The following is a 23934-nucleotide window of genomic DNA, read 5'->3' on the forward strand; positions in this document are numbered from 1 at the left end:
ACAAGATGGAAGTTTTGCCTAGGGCTCAAAATATCCTTGCACCGGCCCTGAGTGGGTGTCTAATGCATTCCTGCAAGAAATTGGTTAGGCACCTAAGCCACCTGACTCCAGGAGATGGGTTCCCATTCATGGAATGCCAAGCAGAGATAGGTGCCTCCCTCTCTGAGAGGAGTGGGGCATAACACCCCTGCTGTTGTAAGCATCTCCTATGGACTATCTTAGGTGTCTTCCTGCCTACCATGCTAGCTTTTGTGGATCGCATTCTATGGTGCCTCTCTCTCCCCATTCATTATATAGGGATCCTAGCCAGGTTTTCTGGATCATAGTTTTGTTCCTGTGATTTTCTAAGTGCCTAAAATGTAGGCACTGCAGCACTCAGCCTTGCAACACCTAAGGACTTTTATGGATCTGGGCCACAGCATCTAAAGTTTCTTTATTAATTCTGCTCTTTAGGGAAAAAAACTCAAAGCACACCCCAGGGGTTGACAGCATTAGCAGTGTAAATAGTTGAGTCCCAGACAGTAACTACTGACTAGCCTCCCTCCTTACCGACTCTTTGTTCTCATACTATTTCCTGTTACCGTCCTGGGTAGAGCTGCTGTAGTCAGCTATAACACTATAAAGAGAGAGTACTGATCATCTTATGCCCTGAACCATGAAGATGAGTAATCCTGGTAATTTTACCTTAGCAAGTGTAACTGCAGATCTTATTTTTATTAAAATAATTGTCTAATCCTTTGTTGAATCTTACAACACTTTCGCCAAACAAGAATCAGAGAGCTAAACACAGCGGAGGCAGTCAGGTCTGTTTTCTTTTTATTACATTAAACCTTTTTCTTTTTTTTCCTCTCAAAATTCAATTTCAGATCAATCTGATGAAAGTCCCCTCATCCGAAAGGGCTGCAATTAAAAAGTAGTGCATAGCTGGTTTTGTCCGTCCCTCACTCCTCCATATTTACAATAGATACTATCATTGAAGCCAGGTCATAGATTGCATGAAGCACTAATTAATGAGCTATTTTCACTGCAGTATATTAATCTTCAGAAGCAGATGTGTGCTGACAAAACTACAAACTTTCACTTCAGGCAAACTGGGATAACACCAGATGCGCTGAGAGAATGTAGTTATTGCTAGGAGAAATTGTTCTGTACCCTGTACCGCAGCAGGCATCAGTAGTTGAGATGGGCCTGAACTGAACTCCATTGGCAAACGCAAACTTTGAGAAGTTCACATCTTTCCCTGAATTTCACAGACAGGACCTGTCTCTACAACAGGTGAAACCAGGCATAAACTTTGAGGCTATTTGGATCTAGATTCCCTTCTATCGAGACATTTATACTGCACTTATCAACCATTTCTGAACACCTGCACATCTAAACTTCACAGCCTGGGATCATCTCTGGTCACTTGCAATAAAACCAGTAGTGTTTGTGCCAATCATACAAATGTTTTTGGAAGGCAGAAGAGGGGATCAGTATGGAGAGCACTTTCAACACAGTGAGGTTCTCCTAGACTCACACAGCTACCATGTGTCTTCCTTCTATGCTTTGCCTCCCCAAGGCAAGACCCTTTCAGGAGACATAGGACCTAGGGCTCAGGTCAGAAGTTCGCAAACTCATCACAGACTTCATCTCCTCTTTACAATCTCTCCTTACCAAAGAAGGCTATTCCAGCTTGAAAGAGCATAGACCCTGGCCTATGGTTAAAGTCTCCCTTTCATTCCCCTATTGGATCTGTTCCATGAGAATGTACTCCAGTAGCTCAGAGCTGAGTCCTCATTGTAACTCTGGGGAGTATGATCTATGCATTCGTCTACACAATGTAGGTTAGTCTAATTGAATTAATAATAAATATCGCCCCTAGGTGTAGCTTTGCGACGAAAACATGTAACACCGCCAAGACCCAACGAGGTTACCCCATCAGTGCCATTATTCTAATCTCATGGTCTTTCAGACAGGCCAGCACTTGGTGCAATGCAGTAATCCATTGTGCCAGCTAGGGAAGATGTCACTTTTTAAAATCAACATAAAAAGGTAGAAAGCAAAAATGTTAACCCCTTGACAATAATCTGAAACACTGTGTTGTGTTCTTGCGCTCAGCTCAGTTACAAGTACAGCTTTATGATATATCATTGTATTTCACCACAGCTGTGAGCCATGCTTACCTATTCCTAGCCACTCATAAGAATCAAATAGAAATTATTCTTTATTGACAAAATACATTTTAATATTTTATACTAGCTAGCCTTAAGCTATTCAGCATGTCAAGCTGCAAAACCTGTTTACTTTACTATTTAAAAATTATTCCCAGTTAGCCAGTGAAATGCCTGAGGACAAACTGAATTCACGAGAGATAAGGTTTGTTAAGAATATCTGACTTGCAGTGACACTACCTGCCTGGATATGAGATAAAGGCCACCACCTTTGAGGTAAAAGAAAGGACAAAATGTTGTGTACACTTGAAAACTGCAACCTGGTTCAGACTACGTGATATTAAGAAATATCCTGGTGTTGCACTCTTTAGCATCCTGTTGAGAGAGAATTCCTAATAGGCAGGAAAAAGTCTTTGTTAGAAAAACAAGAACTTTGCATATCCTTCATTAATGACATTCACACCTATGGCACACACATTTCTTGCTTTAATATTCATACCTAGAACTGCTCCATTATGTATTGCACCTCAAGAATAGCAGGAAATGTTAACCTCAGCAGCCCTCTCATGATGTGTATTAGAAATGGATCAGAGCAAAAATCCCAGACCAGCAGCTTTCAACTTGGAAAAGTTCAGATTCAAGTCCAGATTCCACCTCCATAGCTGAATCCCTTCCCATACAGTGGGATGAAGAAAAATACCAGAACTGAGCTTGGGGAGGTCCAGATGCAAACTCAGATCTGAAATTTGATGTTCAGGCCCATCAGAAATATGTATATAGGCCTTAATTTACTCTCATGGTATAAAATACATATATTTCAACATTCTTCTCAGTTGGGTATAACATAATTCTTCTAGAATGATATATAAGATGAGCAACTGCCAGATGCCAAAATTTATATGCATAAAATTAGGGCTGTCAATTAATCGCAGTTAACTCATACAATTAATTAAAAAAAAATTAATCGTAATTAAAAAATTATTTACACTTATAACAATAGAATACCAATTAAAATTAAATATTTTGGGATGTTTTTCTACATTTTCAATATTGATTTAAATTACAACACAGAATACAAAGTTCACAGTGCTCTTTTTATATAATTAGTTTTATTACAAATATATGCACTGTAAAAATGACAAACAAAAGAAATAGTATTTTTCAATTTACCTCCTACAAGTACAGAAATGCAGTCTCTTTATCATGAAAGTGTAACTTACAAAAGCAGATTTTTGGGGGGGGGTTACGTAACTGCACTCAAAAAACAAAACAGTGTAAAACTTTAGAGCCTACAAGTCCACTCAGTCCTACTTCTTATTCTGCCAATCACTAAGACAAACAAAGGTTTGGTTACAATTTGCAGGCGATAATTCTGCCCTGCTTCTTATTTACAATGTCACCTAAAAGTGAGAACAGGCATTGCATGGCACTTTTGTATCCGGCATTACAAGGTATTTACATGCCAGATGCACTAAAAATTTGTATGCCCCTTCCATGCTTCGGCCACCATTCCAGAGGACATGCTTCCATGATGATTATGTGTGTTAAAAAAACAATGTGTCAATTAGATTTGTGACTGTACTCCTTGTGGAGAGAACTGTATGTCTCCTGCTCTGTTTTACCCACATTCTGCATATATATCATGTTATAGTAGTCTCTGATGGTGACCCAGCACATGCTGGTTTTAAAAACACTTTCACAGCAGATTTGACAAAATGCAAAGAAGGTACCAATGTGAGATTTCTAAAACTAGCTACAGCACTCGACCCAAAGTTTAAGAATCTGAAGTGCCTTCCAAAATCTGAGAGGAACGAGGTGCGGAGCATACTTTCAGAAGTTTTAAAAGAGCAACACTCTGATGCAGAATCTACAAAACCTAAACTACCGAAAAAGAAAATTAACCTTCTGCTCATGGCATCTGACTTAGATGATGAAAATGAACATGTATCAGTCTGCACTGCTTTGGATCATTATCAAACAGAACCCATCAGCAGCATGGAATGGTGGCTGAAGCATGAAGGGACATACGAATCTTTAGTGCAGCGATCAGCAACCTCTGGCACGCCGCTCGCCAGGGTAAGCACCCTGGGGGGCCGGGCCCTTTGTTTACCTGTTGCATCAGCAGGTTCAGCCAATCACGGCTCCCAGTGGCCACAGTTCACTTTCCCAGGCCAATGGGGATGGCATGAAGTGGTGCGAGCAAGGGATGTGCTGGCCGTGGCCTCCTGCCGCCCTTATTGGCCTGGGACGGTGAACCACGGCCAGTGGGAGCCGCAATCAGCCGAACCTGCTGATGTGGCAGGTAAACAAACTGGCCCGGCCCACCAGGGTGCTTACCGTGGCGAGCTGCATGCCAGAGGTTGCTGACTCCTGCCTTAGTGCATCTGGCATGTAAATATCTTGTAACACCAGCTACAACAGTGCCATGTGAACGCCTGTTCTCACTTTCAGGTGGCATTGTAAATAAGCAACAGACAGCATTATCTCCTGCAAATTGTAACCAAACCTTTATTTGTCTGAGTGACTGGCTGAACAAGAAGTAGGACTGAGTGGACATATAGGCTCTAAAGTTTTGCACTGTTTTATTTTTGAATGCAGTTTTTCTTTTGTTTACCTAACTCTACATTTGTAAGTCAACTTTCAAGATAAAGAGAATGCACTACAGTACTTGTATGAGGTGAATTAAAAACACTATTTTTTACAGCGCAAATATTTGTAATAAAAAAATAAAGTGAGCGCTGTACATTTTGTATTCTGTGTTGTAACTGAAATTAATATATTTGAAAATGTAGTAAACATCCAAAAATATTTAATGGTATTCTATTGTTGTTTAACAGCACACTTAATCTTGATTATTTTTTTTATTCACTTGCCAATCCTAATTAAAATAAGTATAGTTTCCTCTTGTGACTATAGAGTTGTGAGATTCTCAACAGTTTGACCAGGCAGGAGGAATTGGGTCCAGCTTCATGCAAAAGTTTTGTGAACCTAAGCAAGCCTCTTGCTTCAGTTCTGGACCCGTCACAAAACTCCAGTCCAGGTGAGTATAAAATAGTTTCAAGTTTGCTTGCAAACATTTCACACTGCATTCGAGAATAGATCTGGACTTCCATCTACAATGTTTTGGGGACATCCTCTCCAGACTCCAGGTCAGAACTGTGAACAACTAAAAATAGGCTGTTCTCCATGAAATTCATCAGCGGTTTTGCACTGAGCCTAATGAATGTTAGGAAAGGACTTTAGCAGACCTCACAACAGTCCCAGGTTTTGCAGTACTCTCTCATTTTGAAGGCCAAAACCTCCTGCCTCAGTTGAAGCAAACATTTCTTCATTCAGGGTCACCTGGGGTGGGAGGTTGGAATCTCCAGGCTCTCTGTTTGAGAGGTCCCCCAAATCAAGTGGCATTATGACCTGGCACATGGGATTGCAGCAACACTCAGGACTGGCCCATCTGCCCCTCCATAGATGCAGATGGAGGGGCACACGGGCCAAATATGTGTCTCACCGCAACAAAGTGTGCTAGATTGCAATGCCAATCAAATCTGGTCCATATACACCTCTGTCTCTAGCTATGGAGCAGGAGAGCAGCCAGACATGAGTGGCGCTGTGTCCCACTTCAGCCACTTGAAATGTTGGGAGCTATGTTTTAGAGTGTGAATATTTATGCACTGCAGATCTCATCAATAAAGCTCACTCATGTACTTCAATATTGAGGTTCAGTGCTGCAATTTGAGCTGCTTCCAGTAAATGGGGATAGAACATTCTCAGACTGAAATGCTAAACACATCAGGCCAAATTCAACCCTAGTGTATCTTCACTGACTTCAGATGATCCACACCAGCACTGAACATAGCCCCCTTGACACTACTGTAGAGTAAAGCAAGTGTTGTCACTCTTCTAAGTGAAATTCTAATCTTCCTCATCAAAACAGATTTTCACTACAAGAATTCTGGACTTTTTGCGTAGGATTCATTTATTAAATGAATGGCCATCTTATTAATGAAGCCCTGCTTTGTCAGTCAAGCCAGCAGGAAATGTTCTTACATTAGTGTGCACAGTCCTAACAACAAATAAATGAAGCCAACTCCTAAATGCTTTAATGTGAATTCAGCAATGGTGAAAGCTGCCAAATTAGAAGCACTGCAAACAGGAACATGTACCACACAGCCAGCAGCAATGCAGACCTTTTCACAATATCTTGTCTGGGAGGCACCACCTAAAGAACAGAAAGAGGATTATCAAGTCCTTATACCCATTTGGTCTTTGACCCCTCTGTTGAGGCTGCTAGTTGGGATGGTGAACATTGGCAATACCTACACTTCTTGAATGGAACCTAGAACGAGACCAATTCATTTTACACAGGCCACCAAACAGCTCTCAGGTGATAACTTCTGTCACTACCCATTTGGGTTAGATTCAGACCAGAGACTTCAAGCTGGAACGCTCCCTACCACATTGCCAATCCCCAAATGTAGATTATATATATTTCCTCCTCCACCATGAGTTGCTGTCTCCCTCACATCTCACCTGAATCAGAGTCTCCAGCTCCATTGGGGTCACACAAACATGCTCCCGAAGGAAATCTGCCTTCTCTGAGGCTATTGTATTTTTCTGGCTGCTTTCAAAAGGCTGCTCCAGGGCACGGAAGACAAGACCTCCAGTTACTAGGTAAGCTACAACCACAACGAAGATGGCCATCACTGTTTTCCACTTCATGACTGTCTGCGAGCCCTGGGAGGTGGTTTCCATGGTGGCGACCACAGTGGTCCGGGAAGAAACAGAGAGTCGTGGAGCTGGATGGTGCCCGTTAGTCTTGGGCTCACAAGCTGGCATGGCTGAGGGAACAGCCACTGAAATGCAAAACAAAAGATGTTAAAAATTGGTTTGGTAGAAATATATTTATATATATATATATATACACACACACACACACACACACACGGGGGGGCTATCAAATGATTAAAAAATAATTGCAATTAATTGCAAGGTTAAAAATACTTGCAATTAATCACAGTTTTAATCGCACTGTTAAAGAATAGAAAACCAATTTAAATTAATTATAAATATTTTGGGTATTTTTCTACATTTTCAAATATATTGATTTCAATTACAATGCAGAATACAGAGTATACAGTGCTTACTTTATATTTTTATTACAAATATTTGCACTGTAAAAAGATAAACAAAAGAAATAGTATTTTACAATTCACCTCATACAAGTATTGTAGTGAAATCTCTTTATCGTGAAAATGCAATTTACAAATGTAGATATTTCTTTACATAACTGCGCTCAAAAACAAAGCAATGTAAAACATTACAGGCTACAGATCGAAGCATGAAGAGGCATACAAATGTTTATCATATCTGGCACATGAATACCTTGCAACCCCAACCTACAACAGTGCCGTGTGGATGCCTGTTCTCACTTTCAGGTGACATTGTAAATAAGAAGGGGGCAGCTTCATTTCCTGTAAATGCACACAAATTTGTTTGTCTTAATGATTGGCTGAACAAGAAGTAGGACTGAGTGAATTGAAAAATACTATTTCTTTTATCTTTCTTACAGTGCAAATATTTGTAATAAAATTATAATATAAAGTAAGCACTGTACTCTTTGTATTCTGCATTGTAATTGAAATCAATATATTTGAAAATATATTCAAACATCCAAAAACATTTTCACAGTTACAGGAAATAATTACTTCATGACAATAGACACAGACATTCAAAAAGTCCTTTAAAACACAAGTTGTCAACATCATATGTCAAAATATACAGAGTAAATAGCCTTAAATCAAATGTTAATAAGTTCTCAAACTGCATTTTTTTTAAACTTTGCCTATCTGTAAAATTCTAATTTTCCTCAGATTGTGTATGTATGGTGAAATCAATGTTTATCAACATTTACCAATACAAATCTAATCCTTCCAAACCTCATTAAAAATTAAAATCTCTAATTGAAAGCATAGCTGGGATCTTTATGTATCTGCACATATAATTTTGTAAAGTATTATGTCCAAGATACACAGAAGAACCTTGTTACATTGTAATGATAATTTTAAACTGAAGGGATACCTTCCCTCAATGGATCCATCAGCATTTCACATATTCTTACAAATTATTCACAGAGATCATTTCACCCATTAGTTCTAAGGCCACACCAGCTGATGCAACAATTCAGGAAAAAAGTGAAGAAGAGTTTATCCAATGAGAACACCAACAGGGATTTTAAATCAGCAGAATGTAGATCACGCAAAATTGAGTTTTGTCGGAACACTGGAATTAGCATCCTATTTTTACATAATTAATTATGAATTATTATGGAGTCATTAGTGACCAGAAGTGGTTAGAACTAGACCTGGTAGAATAGTAAAACATTTCTTTTCAAATATCTTGACAAATCAAAAGGCTGAGTTTGATTTACTACGATTTGTGGGACCAAATGATTCGTAAGTACTCAGAAAGCCACCGGCTTTTTGTGAAAATGTTCATGAATCCTGAGAGTTTTAAAGATTTTAGCAGGACAAATGCTTCATCCAATCTCCTGTGCCAGACATTTACTGTTCGTGAAGTGTGAAATTCACCACCATGCAGAGAGTCAGCACAAGGTCTGTGCGTCACTTAAATTCTGCTTAAGCCCTCAGAATAGGGCTACCTAGGCCCTTGAACTGGCATGCTACTTGTCAAACTGATCTGACTATATACATAAGATACCATATGGGTTTTAGATGCTAGATTCATTTTAAACAGAACCTCTGCTGCAACCTTAACTGTGGTGCCACTATCATTACTCCATAATCACTTTGAGACCTCATTGGTTTTTCAGTGTCTCTTAACCTTTCCAGACTAGTGTACCCCTTTCAGGATTCTGATTTGTCTTGCATACCCCAAGTTTCACCTCACTTAAAAAATACTTGCTTTTAAAAATCAGACAAAATACAAAAAGCGTCAAAGTACACTACTACTGAAAAATTGCTGACTCTCTCATTTTTACCATACAGTTATAAAATAAATCAAATGGAATATAAATGTTGTACTTACATTTCAGTGTTTACTATATAGGGCAATATAAATAAGTCATTGTCTGTATGAAATTTTAGTCTGTAACTTTTATGTAGCCTGCTGGAAAACTAGGCAAATATCTAGATGAACTGATGTACTGTATACCCTGGAAAACCTCTGCGTACCCCCGGGGTACCCATCCCCTGGTTGAGAACCACTGGTTTAAGTCACAAATGAAATGAAACTAGATAACAAAAATGTAGCCTCTGGTGCTAAACCAAGGCTGACTTTACCCTCCAAGTACCTTAGCCTCTTCAGATTGAGGACTACACTTAGATGTTTACTGCATCTAGGGGGAAGCAGTATTGTGAAGTGTCTGACTACATACAATTTGAACATACCAGCATGATTACACCATTAACTAGACAATGGGTTACAATTCTCTCCCAGCAGAAGAACAATTTGTGGGTACGGAATAATTTACAGAAGTTGCTGTCTACTAAAAATCAAATTGTCCTAAAACCGGTACTCGCTTAAGCATTACTTTGGGGATGGATCCTCAACCTGTAGAATGATCAACAAACTACAGAAACCTACTGAATGTAAAAGCAGCAAACAGTCCTGTGGCACCTTATAAACTAACAGACGTATTGGAGCATACTACTACTGCTACTAAATGTAGTTCTCTTCACGCGTAAGTTTAATACTGAGCTAGCACATGAAATCAGCTTGCACCCAGGAATCAGAAGGAAAGCAGTTTTCTGTCACTAATCCCCTCTTTACTTCCCCCCCACATCCCAAGGATTTGTTGGCATGAACATGTGGCGAGTCAAAGTCCTGAATTCTAATCCCAGCTCTGTTGCAACCTCCCTATATTTTGGGGCAAGTCATTTCACCTTTTAGTCTCAGTTTCCCATCTGTAAAATGGGAATAATAATGCTAACTCTTCTACCTCACAAGGATGTTGTGAGAATTAGTGCTGGCATGGTACTGTCAGTATACAAAGGGCTGTAAAAATGCTGAGTTTTACTAAAATACAATCACCTCTGGAATGAAATGGAGAGATAGTTTAACAATACACAGCAGCACGACAAAACAGTTTAGGAAAGTGAAAAATGCCATACCCACTTGAAACAGCAAATTCCATTTACAATTACCACACAATTACCCAAACTGGAATTTAGCTGGGAAATTAAGATTTACACCCTCATTTATCCAAAAAGGTGACATGGGATCTTTAGTAACAGAAAGTGGTCATGAGGTTTTTACATGTCATTTGAAAGGAATGTTGCCATATGGAGAGCTCCCAGCATCCCTCATAGCAGTGTCAAGAGAAACAAAAGATACATTTGACTTTGAGCATATTAAACTCATGCAGCACGTATCCTGGCCTAAAAGAAATGAAAGGGGATCTATGGCATAACTGATATTTAGAGCAGTTTAAGTTTTCGTTTTGTGCTTGTGATTGGCTCGACTATAAAACCACAAGAAAGGAATAAGTCTTGCAGATGCACACGGTGTTCCAACTGCAAAGGGCAAAATGAAACAATTGGTAAAAAGGTGTTACACAGCTAGTCACACAATATATTGTGGTTGTTGAACAGGCCACAGCTGTTACGATAGTTTATAAGTTGGAAACTTGGAGCATATTAGGCATAATGGAACCAATGCTCTCTAGACTCTAGACTGTTGAATGCAAGGATGACATTAGATGGTGATTGGATGATGCTAGTGTGTAGCTAACCGCACATTATAGAAAGAAGTAAATGTAGAGTATAAAAAACAAAAATAAAACATGAAATTATGACCAATTTGGAACAGTGACCACTGCAACTTACATCCCCGGCAGAGTAAATTAGAGCAATCTTGACCTCCCCCTTTCTGTATTTGTGCTAAGCTGTCTTTAGTTAGAACAAAATGACTTAATAAAACCATCCCAGCTGAGCTATTTGAGGACCACTGGTTTAGATCATCCATCAATGAGACATCAAACTTTTTAGGGTCATGACCCCCCTTACCCTGGTCCATGCCCTCCAGGAGCAGGGCCATGGATAGGGGTAAGGGAGCCAAGGCTGAAGGCACAGCTGGGGCCATGGCTGGGGCCAAGGCTGCATGTGCAATCCAAGTCTAGGGGCAGGGCTGGGAGTGGAGCCCCGGCCGGGGCCCAAAGCTGGGGGTTGGGACCGGGCTAGGAGCGGAGCGGGCATGACTGGAGGTGGGGCTGGAGCAGAGCTGGTGGCAGAGCAGGGCTGGGTGGCACTTCCTCCCCACCCTGCCATGGGGGCTGGCCCAGACCTAGTCATACCCCCCTGAATGTTCCTCCATACCACCTGGGGGGGTGCACCCCACAGTTTGGGAACCTCTGGGTAGATCTACAAGAATCTAACAGATATAAAAATCAGTTCATTGTAGTTAAATATTACATCCAATACAACTATGCTAAAAGAACATTAAGGTTGCAAAGTCAAGGACTCAAGAGTTAGGAAGTGCCTGACTTAAGGTTGTCTGTGTATATGTATTATGATATAGTCTTAGATTACATGAGCACACAGTGTTTTTTCCATAGTATCTCATTCAGTGTATAGGACAGTTGATGCTCATTGAATGGGTAGCCATTCAATAGTTCTCTTCATCTTCATCATTCAGTGTCTGGTCCCATGTACTACTTTCAGCACATCATCCAAACCCTGTTCTGGATACAGAATTATTAATTTCCCCACAGGTTTTTTCTATGGTGCTCTGATCGTAGTATCTGAGTCCTATATAAACATCAAAGAATTTATCTTCACAACACCCCTGTGAGGTGCTGTGGCTTTATCCCTATTTACATATGGGGAACTGAGGCACAGAAAGTAAGGCCAAAAATGTCAACAAATTTCAAGTTCCCCATCTGAGAAGCCAAGAGCCTGATTTTTTCTGAGTACTCAGCATTTTTATATCCAGAGCACAGGTCCCATTGACCTTAGTTCTCTGGATGTCATCAGGGGAGCACTGAGAATACAAGAGATATGTTATCCCAACTATATGCAGCGTAGTTGTAGCAGTGTCAGTCCCAGGATATTAGAGAGACAAGGTGGGTGAGATAATATGTTCTATTGGACCAACTTCTGTTGGTGAAAGAGACAAGCCTTCGAGCAACACAGAGCTTGAAGGATCTGAAGAAGAGCTCAGTGTGGCTCGAAAGCTTGGTCTGTTATCCCAGCTCTCAGTTCTGATGCCCGACATCACAGCGGCCCCTTGCAGTCACGAGGAGCAATTACAAAGAACATTCTACTCAGCCTCTGCAGCCCTGGACTGGAGTGACACTGTGAGGGTGGCCAGTCCAGTCAGCAAACATGACTTATGAAGGGTAAAGAGGGCATGACCCTAAAAATTTTGATGTCTCATTGATTGCTAGGTTAAATCTCATCGAGTGTTGTTAGAAGTCTCATGTGCAAACTCCTCTGTACTAATGCAAAGCCTGGCTATTCTGTTCATGTAACTGCAGAAGGATTTCTAAGGCTTGGCTCTCATAGCATGGCTCTTTCAGAGGTAAATGGCAGTGCAGAAGCAGCAGAGAATCCTGTGGCACCTTATAGACTAACAGACATTTTGGAGCATGAGCTTTCGTGGGTGAATACATGCATGCATCTGACGAAGTGGGTATTCACCCACGAAAGCTCATGCTCCAAAACGTCTGTTAGTCTATAAGGTGCCACAGGATTCTCTGCTGCTTTTACAGATCCAGACTAACACGGCTACTCCTCTGATACTTGACACAGTGCAGAAGCAGACATTTAATGCAGTTGGTAACATTAGTGTCTTCTGCTTGTTTCACTCTAAGGCTTGTCCAAACAAACAGGATCTTGCTTTCCCCACTGGCATCCTCTCGCTGGGAAAAGGCCTGTTTCAAAACACACACTTTCCTCTGAGGGCTGCATTTTTGCCAGTACAGTGTGTGTGTATGAATGGAAATTCATCATTGCTTTTAATGAGGCAGATTAATTCGCCTTCAATATGATTTAACAAACATTGCCCTGGGAAAGGTCCATTCTGATAGTGGTTTATTCTGAAACACAATAAGGGATTAACAGAACAGGGATTTTGTTTTCCATTTGCTAATACACATTCCCCTGTTCTTGTGCACTACGTTTGTCTTATAATAAAATAATATTATTGCAAAGCCACTTGGAGTGCTTGCGAAATGAATTCATTTATTCCTATGCAGTCAACTAAACATGTTGTCAGTAGAGCTGGTAGCAACACCCTATGTTGAGGTTTCTTGACATTACAAGACCATATTTTCAGTTGCTTATAACTTTGCCAGCCTTAAATTGTTGAGGCTGAAATTTTCAATACGAATTAGCTGCCTCATGCTGAACTTTTTTGAGAAGTGTCCTCCAAAATGGGTGAGCTCTAGCCAAGAATCAGGTGAGGGGAAAAATACATTTTTTCTTTTCTATTTTTAAAAAGAAGAAACAACCCATGCCCCCATCATTCTTACAGTGGTTTCACTGAGAAGCTCTGGCCTCTCCCTGCTTTGAAGCAGGGACTTGAAATTTGTCAGGATGAGTTGCTCTGGTGTCAGGGATATTATGCCTTGTGCTGTCTCTGTGAAAATCCACTCAAATTTGATCAAGTTATAAGCCTCTGAAATTGCAGTTCATACATGCTCAGCAGAGCCTCGATAGATTCTGGCAGCTGAATTCTTTGATTCCATCTGCACAGGAAAAATATCCTGTATGAATGTACAGTTGGGAACAATCCTGCACTGTCCCCTTAGAGAAGGGTTAGATGACCTAACAAGGTTTTTCCCCATCTTCATTGTTGCCAACTCTCACAATTTTAGCATGAGTCTCCTATTGGTATTTTTCTTAAATCCCCAGCTCCTGGATGCAAGTGATTGCATGAGAATATCAACCAGTAACAGACAAAGGGAGTGCAGCCTCCCGCCTTGTGCCTGCAGGGATCACGCATCACTGTCCCTGCAGCAGTGCAGAGCTCCCTCTGCAGCCTTGGGTGGGCCCTCACTCCCTCAACAGCGGAATTGCAAAGAGATGTCTGCATGGCCACAGGGCTGGTGACACCAGATCCCTGCTGGTGCAAGGAAGACTGTGGTCCTGGGAGTGGAGGGGGCAGAGCAGAACCCCTGGCCAGGGCCACAAGGAGGAGGATGAGACCCCAGGCTCAGTCACCTCACCGCTGAATGGATCCTGACTGAGGATGAAGCCATTCAGCAGCAGCCTCCCCCACAGCTGGGGGTTCCTCCTCCATGCAGTCAAGAGGGATCTCTCTGCTCTTTGCTACTCGGACCACAGCTTCCCCCTGCACCTTCCACCCCAGGGTCATGAACCCTTCCGCTGTGCAAGAAGCCCCCTGTAGCCCATCAGAGCTGCCCTAACCCAACCCCTAGTTGGTGTTGCCAACTTTCTAATTCCAGAAAACTGAACACTCTTGCCCCACCCCTTTCCTGAGGCCCAGCCCACTGCCCCGCCCCTTCCTGAGGCCTCACCCCCGCTCACTCCATCCCCCCTCCTTCTGTCACTTGCTCTTCCCCATGCTCATTTTCTCTGCAAGGCCCAAACAGACAGATTTATAGTTTTGATAGATGTATTATGTTATGTTCAGGTTTTATTTGTTACAGGACACTAGAGCTGGCAGCAAAATAGTCAAAAAGGGTAATTTAAAAATAAATAAATTTCACAAAGGTTTTCCCTCCCCTCTTCCCACTTTTCGTAACCAGCTGCATGGTTTTTGTTCACTAAAGTTATTGTAATTTTGTGTGTGGAATTAGGACCACACATTATCACAGCTGCAATTGGTCCATTAAACACCCTCTCCTGAAGCCCAAATACAAATCCATAGAGCACAAGCACAGAAATACACATCTGTCCAGATACCTGTATAAATAAATCTGTAGAAACTGACTCCCATGCCTACATAGATACACATGTGTATTCATGTGTACACATCTAGCATTCACTAACACCTATACTTCCACATTATTTACTATTACAATTGTTTAGTGCCTAGAGACCCCAACTAAAATTAGGACTCCAGGGTGGTAGGTGCTGGACATACACATAAAAAGAGAGAGTCTGCAACAAAGAGTTTATAATGTAGCTAGACAAAGGTGGAGTGAAATGTATGATACATTGGCTCTTCTGCAATTACTAGTCAACAACATTCACTTTTTAAGAAATACATTTCTTTTAGAATTCCCTTCTCTTGAGAACTTGTTATGAAATGAATACAGCAACTCCTCACTAAACGTTAGCATTATGTTCCTGAAAAATGCCACTTTAAGTTAAACAATGTTAAGCAAATCCAGTTTCCCCATAAGAATGGATGTAAATGAGGGTGTTAAATTCCAGGGATTTTTTTTTTTACCATACAGTACAGTACTATAGTTGGGAGGTGCCCCCACCTTAACCCACACAGGTACAGCCCACTAGCACTGGGGACAATGAGGCAGGCAAGGAGGTGGGGGGCTCAACCCTCAGCCCGCCCATGCCCCCCTTTCCCCCAAGTCCCCACCCTTAACCCACCTCTTCTTCCCAGGGCCACCCGGGGGGGGCAAGTGGGGCAATTTGCCCCGGGCCCCGCAGGGGCCCCCACGAGATTTTTTTGGGGCCCCTGGAGCAGGGTCCTTCACTCGCTCCGGGGACCCCAGAAAACTCTCACGGGGTGTGGGCCTCCGGAGCTTATTTTGCTGCAGGTCACTGCAGCTCGAGCCCAGCAGCACGAGGAACACGAGGAGAGGAGAGGAGAGGCAGGCAGCAGCAGGCGAGGCGCATGCCACGCGACCCCACAACAGCCATCTGCTGAGCGCTTATGAGTCACGCTAGTTCCTCCCCTGCCCTAACCCACCCAACAGGGGCTGCGGGCAGGGCAGCACATGGACCCACCCTGGCTGCCCCTAAGGCTAGGAGCCAGACATGTGGTGCTGACCAGAGCCGTCAGGATCCCTTTTTGAACAGGTGTTCTGGTCCAAAACTGGACACTTGGTCATCCTAATCCTAGTCCCCCGCCTAGCTCCTGCTTAATTTTCAGCCAACCTAAAAATAAATAGTTCATCTTAAAAATTTTAAAGATAAAAATAGTAAGTTTACATAGCACCTTGCCAGTTAGGGAAGCTCCAAGGAGCCGCCCCCACAAAAACAGTCCTCAGTTTGTGTTCCAGTCTCATCCTCAGACTGCCTACCTGGCCTGTGCTAGAGGGATGCAGACGGCCTGGGAAGAGGTGAACTCGCTTATGTTCACAGCATAACACAAACACTCCTGCTGGAAGGTTGCAATGTGACACTACTTTCCTTCTGAGAATTCAGAATGATGACACAAAAGAACCCAACACACAGAGAGAGAAAACAGGCTGTTCCTTAAGGCAGAGTGGCACAACTCAGCTCACCCTGCTTTCAGCTGGCTCATCACATACTAACTGATTGGGCACTTTTCTACAGAACTTTCTAACCTGCAAGCATGACCAGGAACCCCCTGCCGCCCATACACACGCAATTTCTTCAATAGCCTGCAATTCCAACACATCCTTCAAAACACCACAGATCGGGGTCCTGACTGGCATGCCTTCTGGGCAACCTGAGAGCCTACAAACAACTGGTACATGAGAACAAAGCCTGAGCTGGCTGTAGGGAGACAGGGGAGAAGCAGCTTTAGAAGTGCTCCCAGCAGCAGAAGGAGAGGTCTCTTCTGGGCCTGAGACTGAGCTGGAGTCCCAGATCCACAACAGAGGCTGATCCCCAAGATTCTACTGTACCCACATGGACTGCGAGCCAGCTGAGCCAAGTTGGCCTGCCCTGCCCCAACACTAAGAACTCAGGGTCCACTGGTCCTAGGGGTCATCCAGCCCCTGAGGAAGGAGGAATAAAGAGCTCCCCCACCATTGAGGTTCTGAGTGCCCCCAGGAGAGGGCCACATTTAATTTGAACTGATCAGACTATTCTAAGTGCAGAAGACAGATAGATTTGTTCCTTCAGAAGTGGTTTTCCTTCTCAATGGCCCACTCATTGCATTGAAAAATTAATACCCAAAGATTTTCCTATTTAAAACAGTGTGAAAGGACTGAAAGGTGAGCAGCTCAGCCATGGAGACTGCATTGATCTTCCACCTCTAAAGCCTGGGCTAATCTCCAAATAGAAGTTTCTGACGGAAACAGGTTTGTACCCTTTGCTTTCACATCTCAAAAAAAGGAAAAGAGAAAGACAGAAAGAAAGAAAGAAGCACACACACAACAAACTCTGAAGTGATTTCAACTGAACTGGCTGCTTAGGGAAAGATAACAGAGCTGTGCGTGTGGGGAAGAGTTAGGACAGGATTATACAGGAGGAAACAATGAAGCAACCAGTGCATTAAGCTATTAGCCACATATGTTTCTCAACCAGGTGTGTGAAATAGAAAAGGCAGTGAGGATTTAACAGAAGCAGAAAGCACATGTTATGCAGGAAGTGGGAGTTTGTTACAGGCATAATGTTATTTAGGAGTGTCTATACACATATAGCGCAAAAAAAAAAAAAAACACCAATTGTGCCCTTTGCATTATCATTGCATGGTTAGTCACTGTCTGGCCAACTTACTTGCTTGTTCCACGTTCCTCCGCTCTCCATCTCTGTCTGCTGTGTCTTATAGGGCCAGAAGTGGTGAAGTGAAGTGCTCAGCGACAATTTAGCAACAAAATAAGTGACCAGATTTTCACACACTGAGTGCTGAGTTCTACTGAAAATCCGACCCTAATTATGGGTGCTGAGCACTTGAAAATCTGATCCTGAGCTTTTCTGAAAATCTGGCTCCTTGAGGGTAAATTGTGGGAGACTGGGATTGTGCCTTCCTTTGTGTTTATGGCACTACCATAAATATTAAATAATTAATGGGTGAAATTCAGGTTGTGATCAAGACATGAGAGACAAAAACCTCCCTTCTGGCTGGGACAATGTACGAAAATGCAGCTCAGCATTCCCATGACTGTTGCTCCAGACTGAGTCAGAATAGCAACCACAGCCCCTCTGTGGGCATGGATCCATATATCTGCCCGCTCTCCATATTGGCCTCTGCAACACTGGCAGGGGCACCCTGTACTCTCTGGGGCTGCACCTCTAGTAGCATCCAACTGCAAGGCTTAAGCACAGCAGAGGATCTGGCGCTAGCCTGCCAGAGCAGGGAGAATTTCGCACCCTAGTGTTTGTGAAGTACCTTGCCAGAAGGTGCTATAGAAGAGTACAGTGTTAGTATTATATTTGTTTTCAATGACAGCAAAGCTGAAGACATTACTTGCTGGGAGAATGCACATAGTGCCTCGGAGCAAATGGCTTTACACTACAGCAGCATCCCCCCGGTTAAGTCTAACATCATTTTACCTAATGTGGAGTCTCTAATGCAGTAATAGTGCTGCTGACATCAGCAACATCTCAGCAATTTACTGCAAAGGCAGTCCTCAGCGGCAACAAATTCAACTAAGGACTGAAAGAGACAGATGGGTAGAAGAGGTATAAATGGTGATGTAACTTTAAAAAAAAAAGCGGCTGAGTATGTTGTTAAAAACAACATAGTATGCTGATTACCCCCAAGGTTCCTGCCCAATGGTGGTTTTTTGTCAGTGTTTACAGGCTTTGCTTTGGGAGAGAGAAATATCAGCAGTGCCTAATTTCTCATCCCTGCCAGGAGCTTTGCGAAAAAGTGTCATGTACAACAATTCTACAATTTTGGGGATATATCGGCAGCTGACAATACGATTCGCAGTAATTTCCAGCCAATCTACATAATTCCACTTAATTGTTTATAATTGACACGCTATAATTAATAGCTCTTGAAATAACCTAATGCTTAATTGATTTGGAATGCAGTTGTAAGGGGAAAATTAAAAACACCACTGTTTGTAGTGCTGTTTCCTCGCTTCTTTATTAGAAAGCTATAGTTAAGACACTAAAAAAAAAACAAAGAAAGCCAAAAATGGGACTACAGTAGAAACCAACTAAGCACAACAGTCTGAGACAAAGCTTGTCATCCCATTTGAGATGGCTTCCCAACTATCAAAAGGGAGTCCTGCAAAGTTGGTGGGGAGGTAAGTCATCAGGCTGTAAGAGCTAAGGAGATTTTAAGTTTCCTACCCTGTGCCATAAAAGCCTTGTTGGAACAGTCAAGCAGTTTAGAAGCTACACAGCAGGCACTTAGGATGAATCTTGTGTTATACTAAAAATGGTCCTGCCCTCCCCATTATAGGGTAGTCCTTCCCATGGAACAAGTGTGCTCACTGAGAGTCATCCCCGAGGATTTCCCAACTAGTGGAATTCAGTGCGGAAACATCCCTTAATGCTGTCACACACTGAATACGTATCTGATTACCACCAAGAACTTAAGACTTCAGGGTTTTATTCCTAGACTATATAGGTTCTTACATCACTCTCATCATCATAGCTCATTAAGCACTGGTATAGGATAGATGTCAGCTACAGACTGGGAGGGGACAGTACAGATAAGAATGGAGTTCAATATGGATAATTCAGTCTCTGACTTCTCTTCCAAGGCTCTCCAAACATGATGCTTTTTTGTGATGTAGACACATGTCCACTGACTAGGTAATGGCCCGTCAATACACAGGTCAGCGCTCAAACTATAGTGATGAACATGGATGTAGACAGCAGACTGCCTTCAAATGCTAATGACTTTCTGGGTCTCACTACTAGAGTTGGGTGAACATTGCACAAAGAGCAATCATTCAGCTTTTTGAAGGAATTTGCTTCTCTCACATTCCACACCCCCTCCACACACACACACTTATTGTGTTTATTTTCTGTACACATTCAAGGAGTTGACTTTAATGGCACAAATTTTCACAGAAAGCAAATGTCAATGTTCCATTACATCTCATACGGGGAGCACTTATACTGTCACCAATCAAGGAAAGAAAACTATACCATGTGACTTATCTAACCAATCACAACTAAGTGACAACTCAAAGTGTCAAAGAAATCATAATCTGCTTGCAGATATCATGCAATTACAAAGAGAAGCTAAATTTGTTGAACGAGTTATTGGCTCAGTTCTATTAACTGTTAACCTGGTAGTGACGATTTTAACAAGTGACAGAGATTAAAAGCTCTCTTTAAAGTTATTACCAATTCACTGAGCCATCCAGTTCCCTTGTTTCTTTTGACAGCTTTTTGTCAGGGTATTAAAAAGACTTTTCTGTGGAATTCTATTATTTCAATTTAAGAATCCTATGCCTTGCTTCCCTGAAGAGATTTAAAAGAAATGGATGCAGTCTGATTTAATTTTACTCATGAAAACATAATTAGAGAGAAAGGAGGCTCTGTATAACATTTTGATTGTTAAACGTGCCTTCCAATGATGCTGTTATTGAAAAGAAAGTCACCACAATTCTTTCAGGAGCACAAGAATAGCAATTCAACCAACCAGCTGACTGGGGTCTTTCCAAGCAAGAAAACAAAAAAGTCTCACTGCTTTAAAAGTTTATGGGGCCAAAAATCCTACTGCCATTAATCATGCAAAAACACTTATTCAAGTCAACAAACCAAATCCCAAGTCAGTTTATTGACATCTTGATGAATAACTAGGTGATTATTTTTAATTAAGCATTTAATGTTAATTGATAGGTAATTAATAACCTTGTAGACTGTAAGCACTTCAGAACATGGACCCACTCTTCCCCTGTTTGCACAGAGCCTAGTACAAGGGGTCTCCAAACCTGAATCCATTACTGCAATACAAATATTTAACATGTATAGTAGCCTTTCAGCCGTACCTCTCAATGCACATTATAGCTCAATTTTACAAGTGGGGAGACCAAAGCAAAGTAACATACCCAAGCTCAAATAGCAAGTGGGTGACAGAGGTGGGAACATAGAGCTGGTCCTCAGGCTCCTGGTATTGTGCATTTTAAGGAATATAGAAACTGAGGCAGACTTCTGGATTTGGTCTTTTGAAAGTCAATTATTTCAGAAAATTCATAATTGTTTATCTTTTGTTTCCACAAGTCTTGGTTTTGTTTCCTCAAGATTTTTTTATGGTGAATAAAGATATTTTTTCACATCACATCTCTCTTTGTGAAGCATTTTGGTTTGACCAAAAAAAAGAAAAGCATATTTCGATGAAACTTAAGTTAGTTGACAAAGTTGCCACCATGCCATATGCTTCCTGTCCTAACTACTATTTTATATATTCTAAAGCTATGTAATATTTAGGTGACTGAAGCTCAAACCAAATAAAATTCACATGGGTTCAAATTTCATTATAAACCTGAAGCTTACTAATGTTTGCAGATTTTAGTCCACAAGACTTAGCCCTTCAGCCAGGTCATATTTTAGTTCCATCCCTTTCAGGGTAACAAACTCTAACTGAAAACCCAATGTCTTTACATGTGGTTTTTGGCCCCATAGTCCTTGCATCCTTCTCTCAAGGCTTTAAATAGTCTTTATCCCCTTATGTCAGAGGCTTCACTCTACCTTCCCAGTAGTTGTTAGCCAAACCCAAGTTCACCCTCTACCCTGGGATCCAATTCAGGACCCAAGGTCTTCTCTATCAGACTCCTTGCTGATATTTTCCTAGACTTCTTCCTACTGTAGCCTTTTTTCAGGTCTCCTCCCCCACAGCCTCCTTAGGTTCGCTGTTCTTCCAGGGCCATGATCATGACTCACAGGGCTATGCCCTGAATCCCCCAACAGAACCCGAAAACAAAAGTACAAAACTTAAGTGAACTTCTGTCCTCCTCAGGCTTGACCTTTCATCCCTCTTACATTTCCCCTGCTCAGTTCCTCAGCTGAATGCCTCCCAGGGCTCTCTCCCTGAAAGTCCAAATCCTGCCTTTTTATCAGGGCTCACCATGGGAGACCGTTCCATGTCTCTCCTGGTCTTCTGCCAGACTTCTGCTTAGGAGAGGCTCTCTGGATCAACTCTTCCCCTGAACTTCCTCCTTGATTCTGCCAGTCTCTTCACTGTCTAGTGCCGAGAGAGGGACAGAAGAATAAAGTTCCATTCCTTTTCTCCTACAACTCTCCTCCACTGGGCTTCCTCTCTTTATATTAACCATCCTGCTCCACACCAGCTAAGCATCATCTTTAATTGGGACTGGCCCACCCAGGTGCCTTAACTGAGTTCCCCAATTAATGCTTTTATTACTTGTGTAGCGTGCATACCCCATCCCAGCACCTCTTATATGCAATGTGCCAAGGTTGAGCAGCACCGTGGATGCTAGAAGGAGAAAGCCAGAGAGCAGAAAGAAATAAGGGAAAGTGGTTGCACCCAGATACGCAAGCCATGGGGAAGTCTAAATGCTCTGAACAGTCCGTACAGGCTTCTTGAGTTGGCAACTTTTCCTAAAATCAAACAAGGCATTCCTCAAACTAAGGGCAGCCGCATGGACAAAGCACTATAAATCAGAGATATAAGCCTTGTCTGTAGCTCCCTACTTTTCTTTAGTACTATCTTTAAACAAAAAAAAAAAATCACTGATCTCCTGCACATTAACTACCCATCCTGTCCAGCTGGCTGGCTGAGACATTAGAGACCTGCAAGGAGTCAGAAAAGTCATTGTCATCCCCTTCAGCATCCTAAGCTAATGGAGCCTGAGAAGAACATTGGGCTTTCGTTACAGTATCCCCATTCCTCACAAGGGAGACGGGCTGGCACATTGATCACATTGGGACAGGTCAGCCCCCCGGCTGGCAGACTCTGAAGACAGAGGGTTCACCATGTCTGGGAGAGACACCATCACTGGCAGCCACAGGCACAATCATGTTCTTCAGGGGTCTACATAGCTCCATCATCAGTCACAGCCAGAAGCTCGGGGCTTCCATGGTCTCTTTTAATAACAGTCCCAGGTGAATCTGCTTCACTAACCTACTCCTCACCCCCATCTCCAGAATCTGACTCCACTTCCTTGAAGAAGAAGTGCTGTCCAGAGTCCAGGACCCACTTCTGTCCAAGTGGCCACATCGGGGTTCCGAAACTGTATGGAGGGCCAGGTAGGGAAGGCTGTGCTTCCCCAAACAGCCTGATCCTCTCCCGCATCTGCCCCCTTCAGAACTCCTGACCCATCGAACTCTCCCCCGGCTCCTTGTCCCCTGACTGCCCCCTCCTGGGACCCCCTGTCCCTAACCATCCCCGCCCCGAGACTTCACCTCCTATCCAGCTCCCTGTCCCCTGACTGCCCTGACCCCTATCTACACCCCTACCCTGATAGGCCTCCTGGCACTTCCACCCCTACCCTGACAGGCCCCCTGCTCCCTGTCCCCTGACTTCCCCCAGTACCCCCTGCTCCTTATCCCAACTCCCTCCCGCCCCCCAGCTCCCCAACCTCTTACTATGCTGCTCAAAGCACCAGGACTGGCAGCTGCACTGCCAGGCTGGAGCCAGACACACTGCTGCGCAGTCTAGGGCACCAGGGCAGGCCAGCGGGACCTCACAGCCCCGCTGCCCAGAGTGCTGGCACCACAGCGAGCTAAGGCTACGAGGGAGCGGGGACAGCAGGGGATGGGCTGGGGGGCTAGACTCCACAGACGGGAGCTCAAAGGCCGAGCAAGACAGTCCTGTGGCCGGATGTGGCCTGCAGGCCATAGTTTTCCCACCTCTGACCTAGGGCGAGGGGGAATGCAGATCCCAGTGGTGCAGGCATAGGCTCTCTCTTCTGCTGGCCTATTGATGTCCCAACCCCCTCTCTTCTATCCCAAGGCCCTGTAATTGTGCTAGGGCTCCCAGAGTTAGCAGGCAAGAACCTCTCAGGTGGCCCAACTTACCACAGATTTCATAGTGTCTGTGGTGGCAATTCTTCACA

At 42.9% G+C, this 23934-nt stretch overlaps 1 protein-coding gene across 1 annotated transcript in view; it reads right to left on the reverse strand.

Moving 5' to 3' along the window:
* Positions 1-23934, reverse strand: part of KCNK10 (potassium two pore domain channel subfamily K member 10) — a 109681-nt gene that overhangs the window by 63159 nt on the left and 22588 nt on the right. Inside the window, exon 2 of the mRNA XM_032774222.2 lies at positions 6681-7003. Coding sequence (XP_032630113.1) covers positions 6681-7003 — 323 coding nt within the window. The remainder of the gene's footprint in view (positions 1-6680; positions 7004-23934) is intronic.

Source organism: Chelonoidis abingdonii, chromosome 4 (assembly GCF_003597395.2).
Source record: "Chelonoidis abingdonii isolate Lonesome George chromosome 4, CheloAbing_2.0, whole genome shotgun sequence".
NCBI classification, from domain to species: Eukaryota; Metazoa; Chordata; order Testudines; family Testudinidae; genus Chelonoidis; species Chelonoidis abingdonii.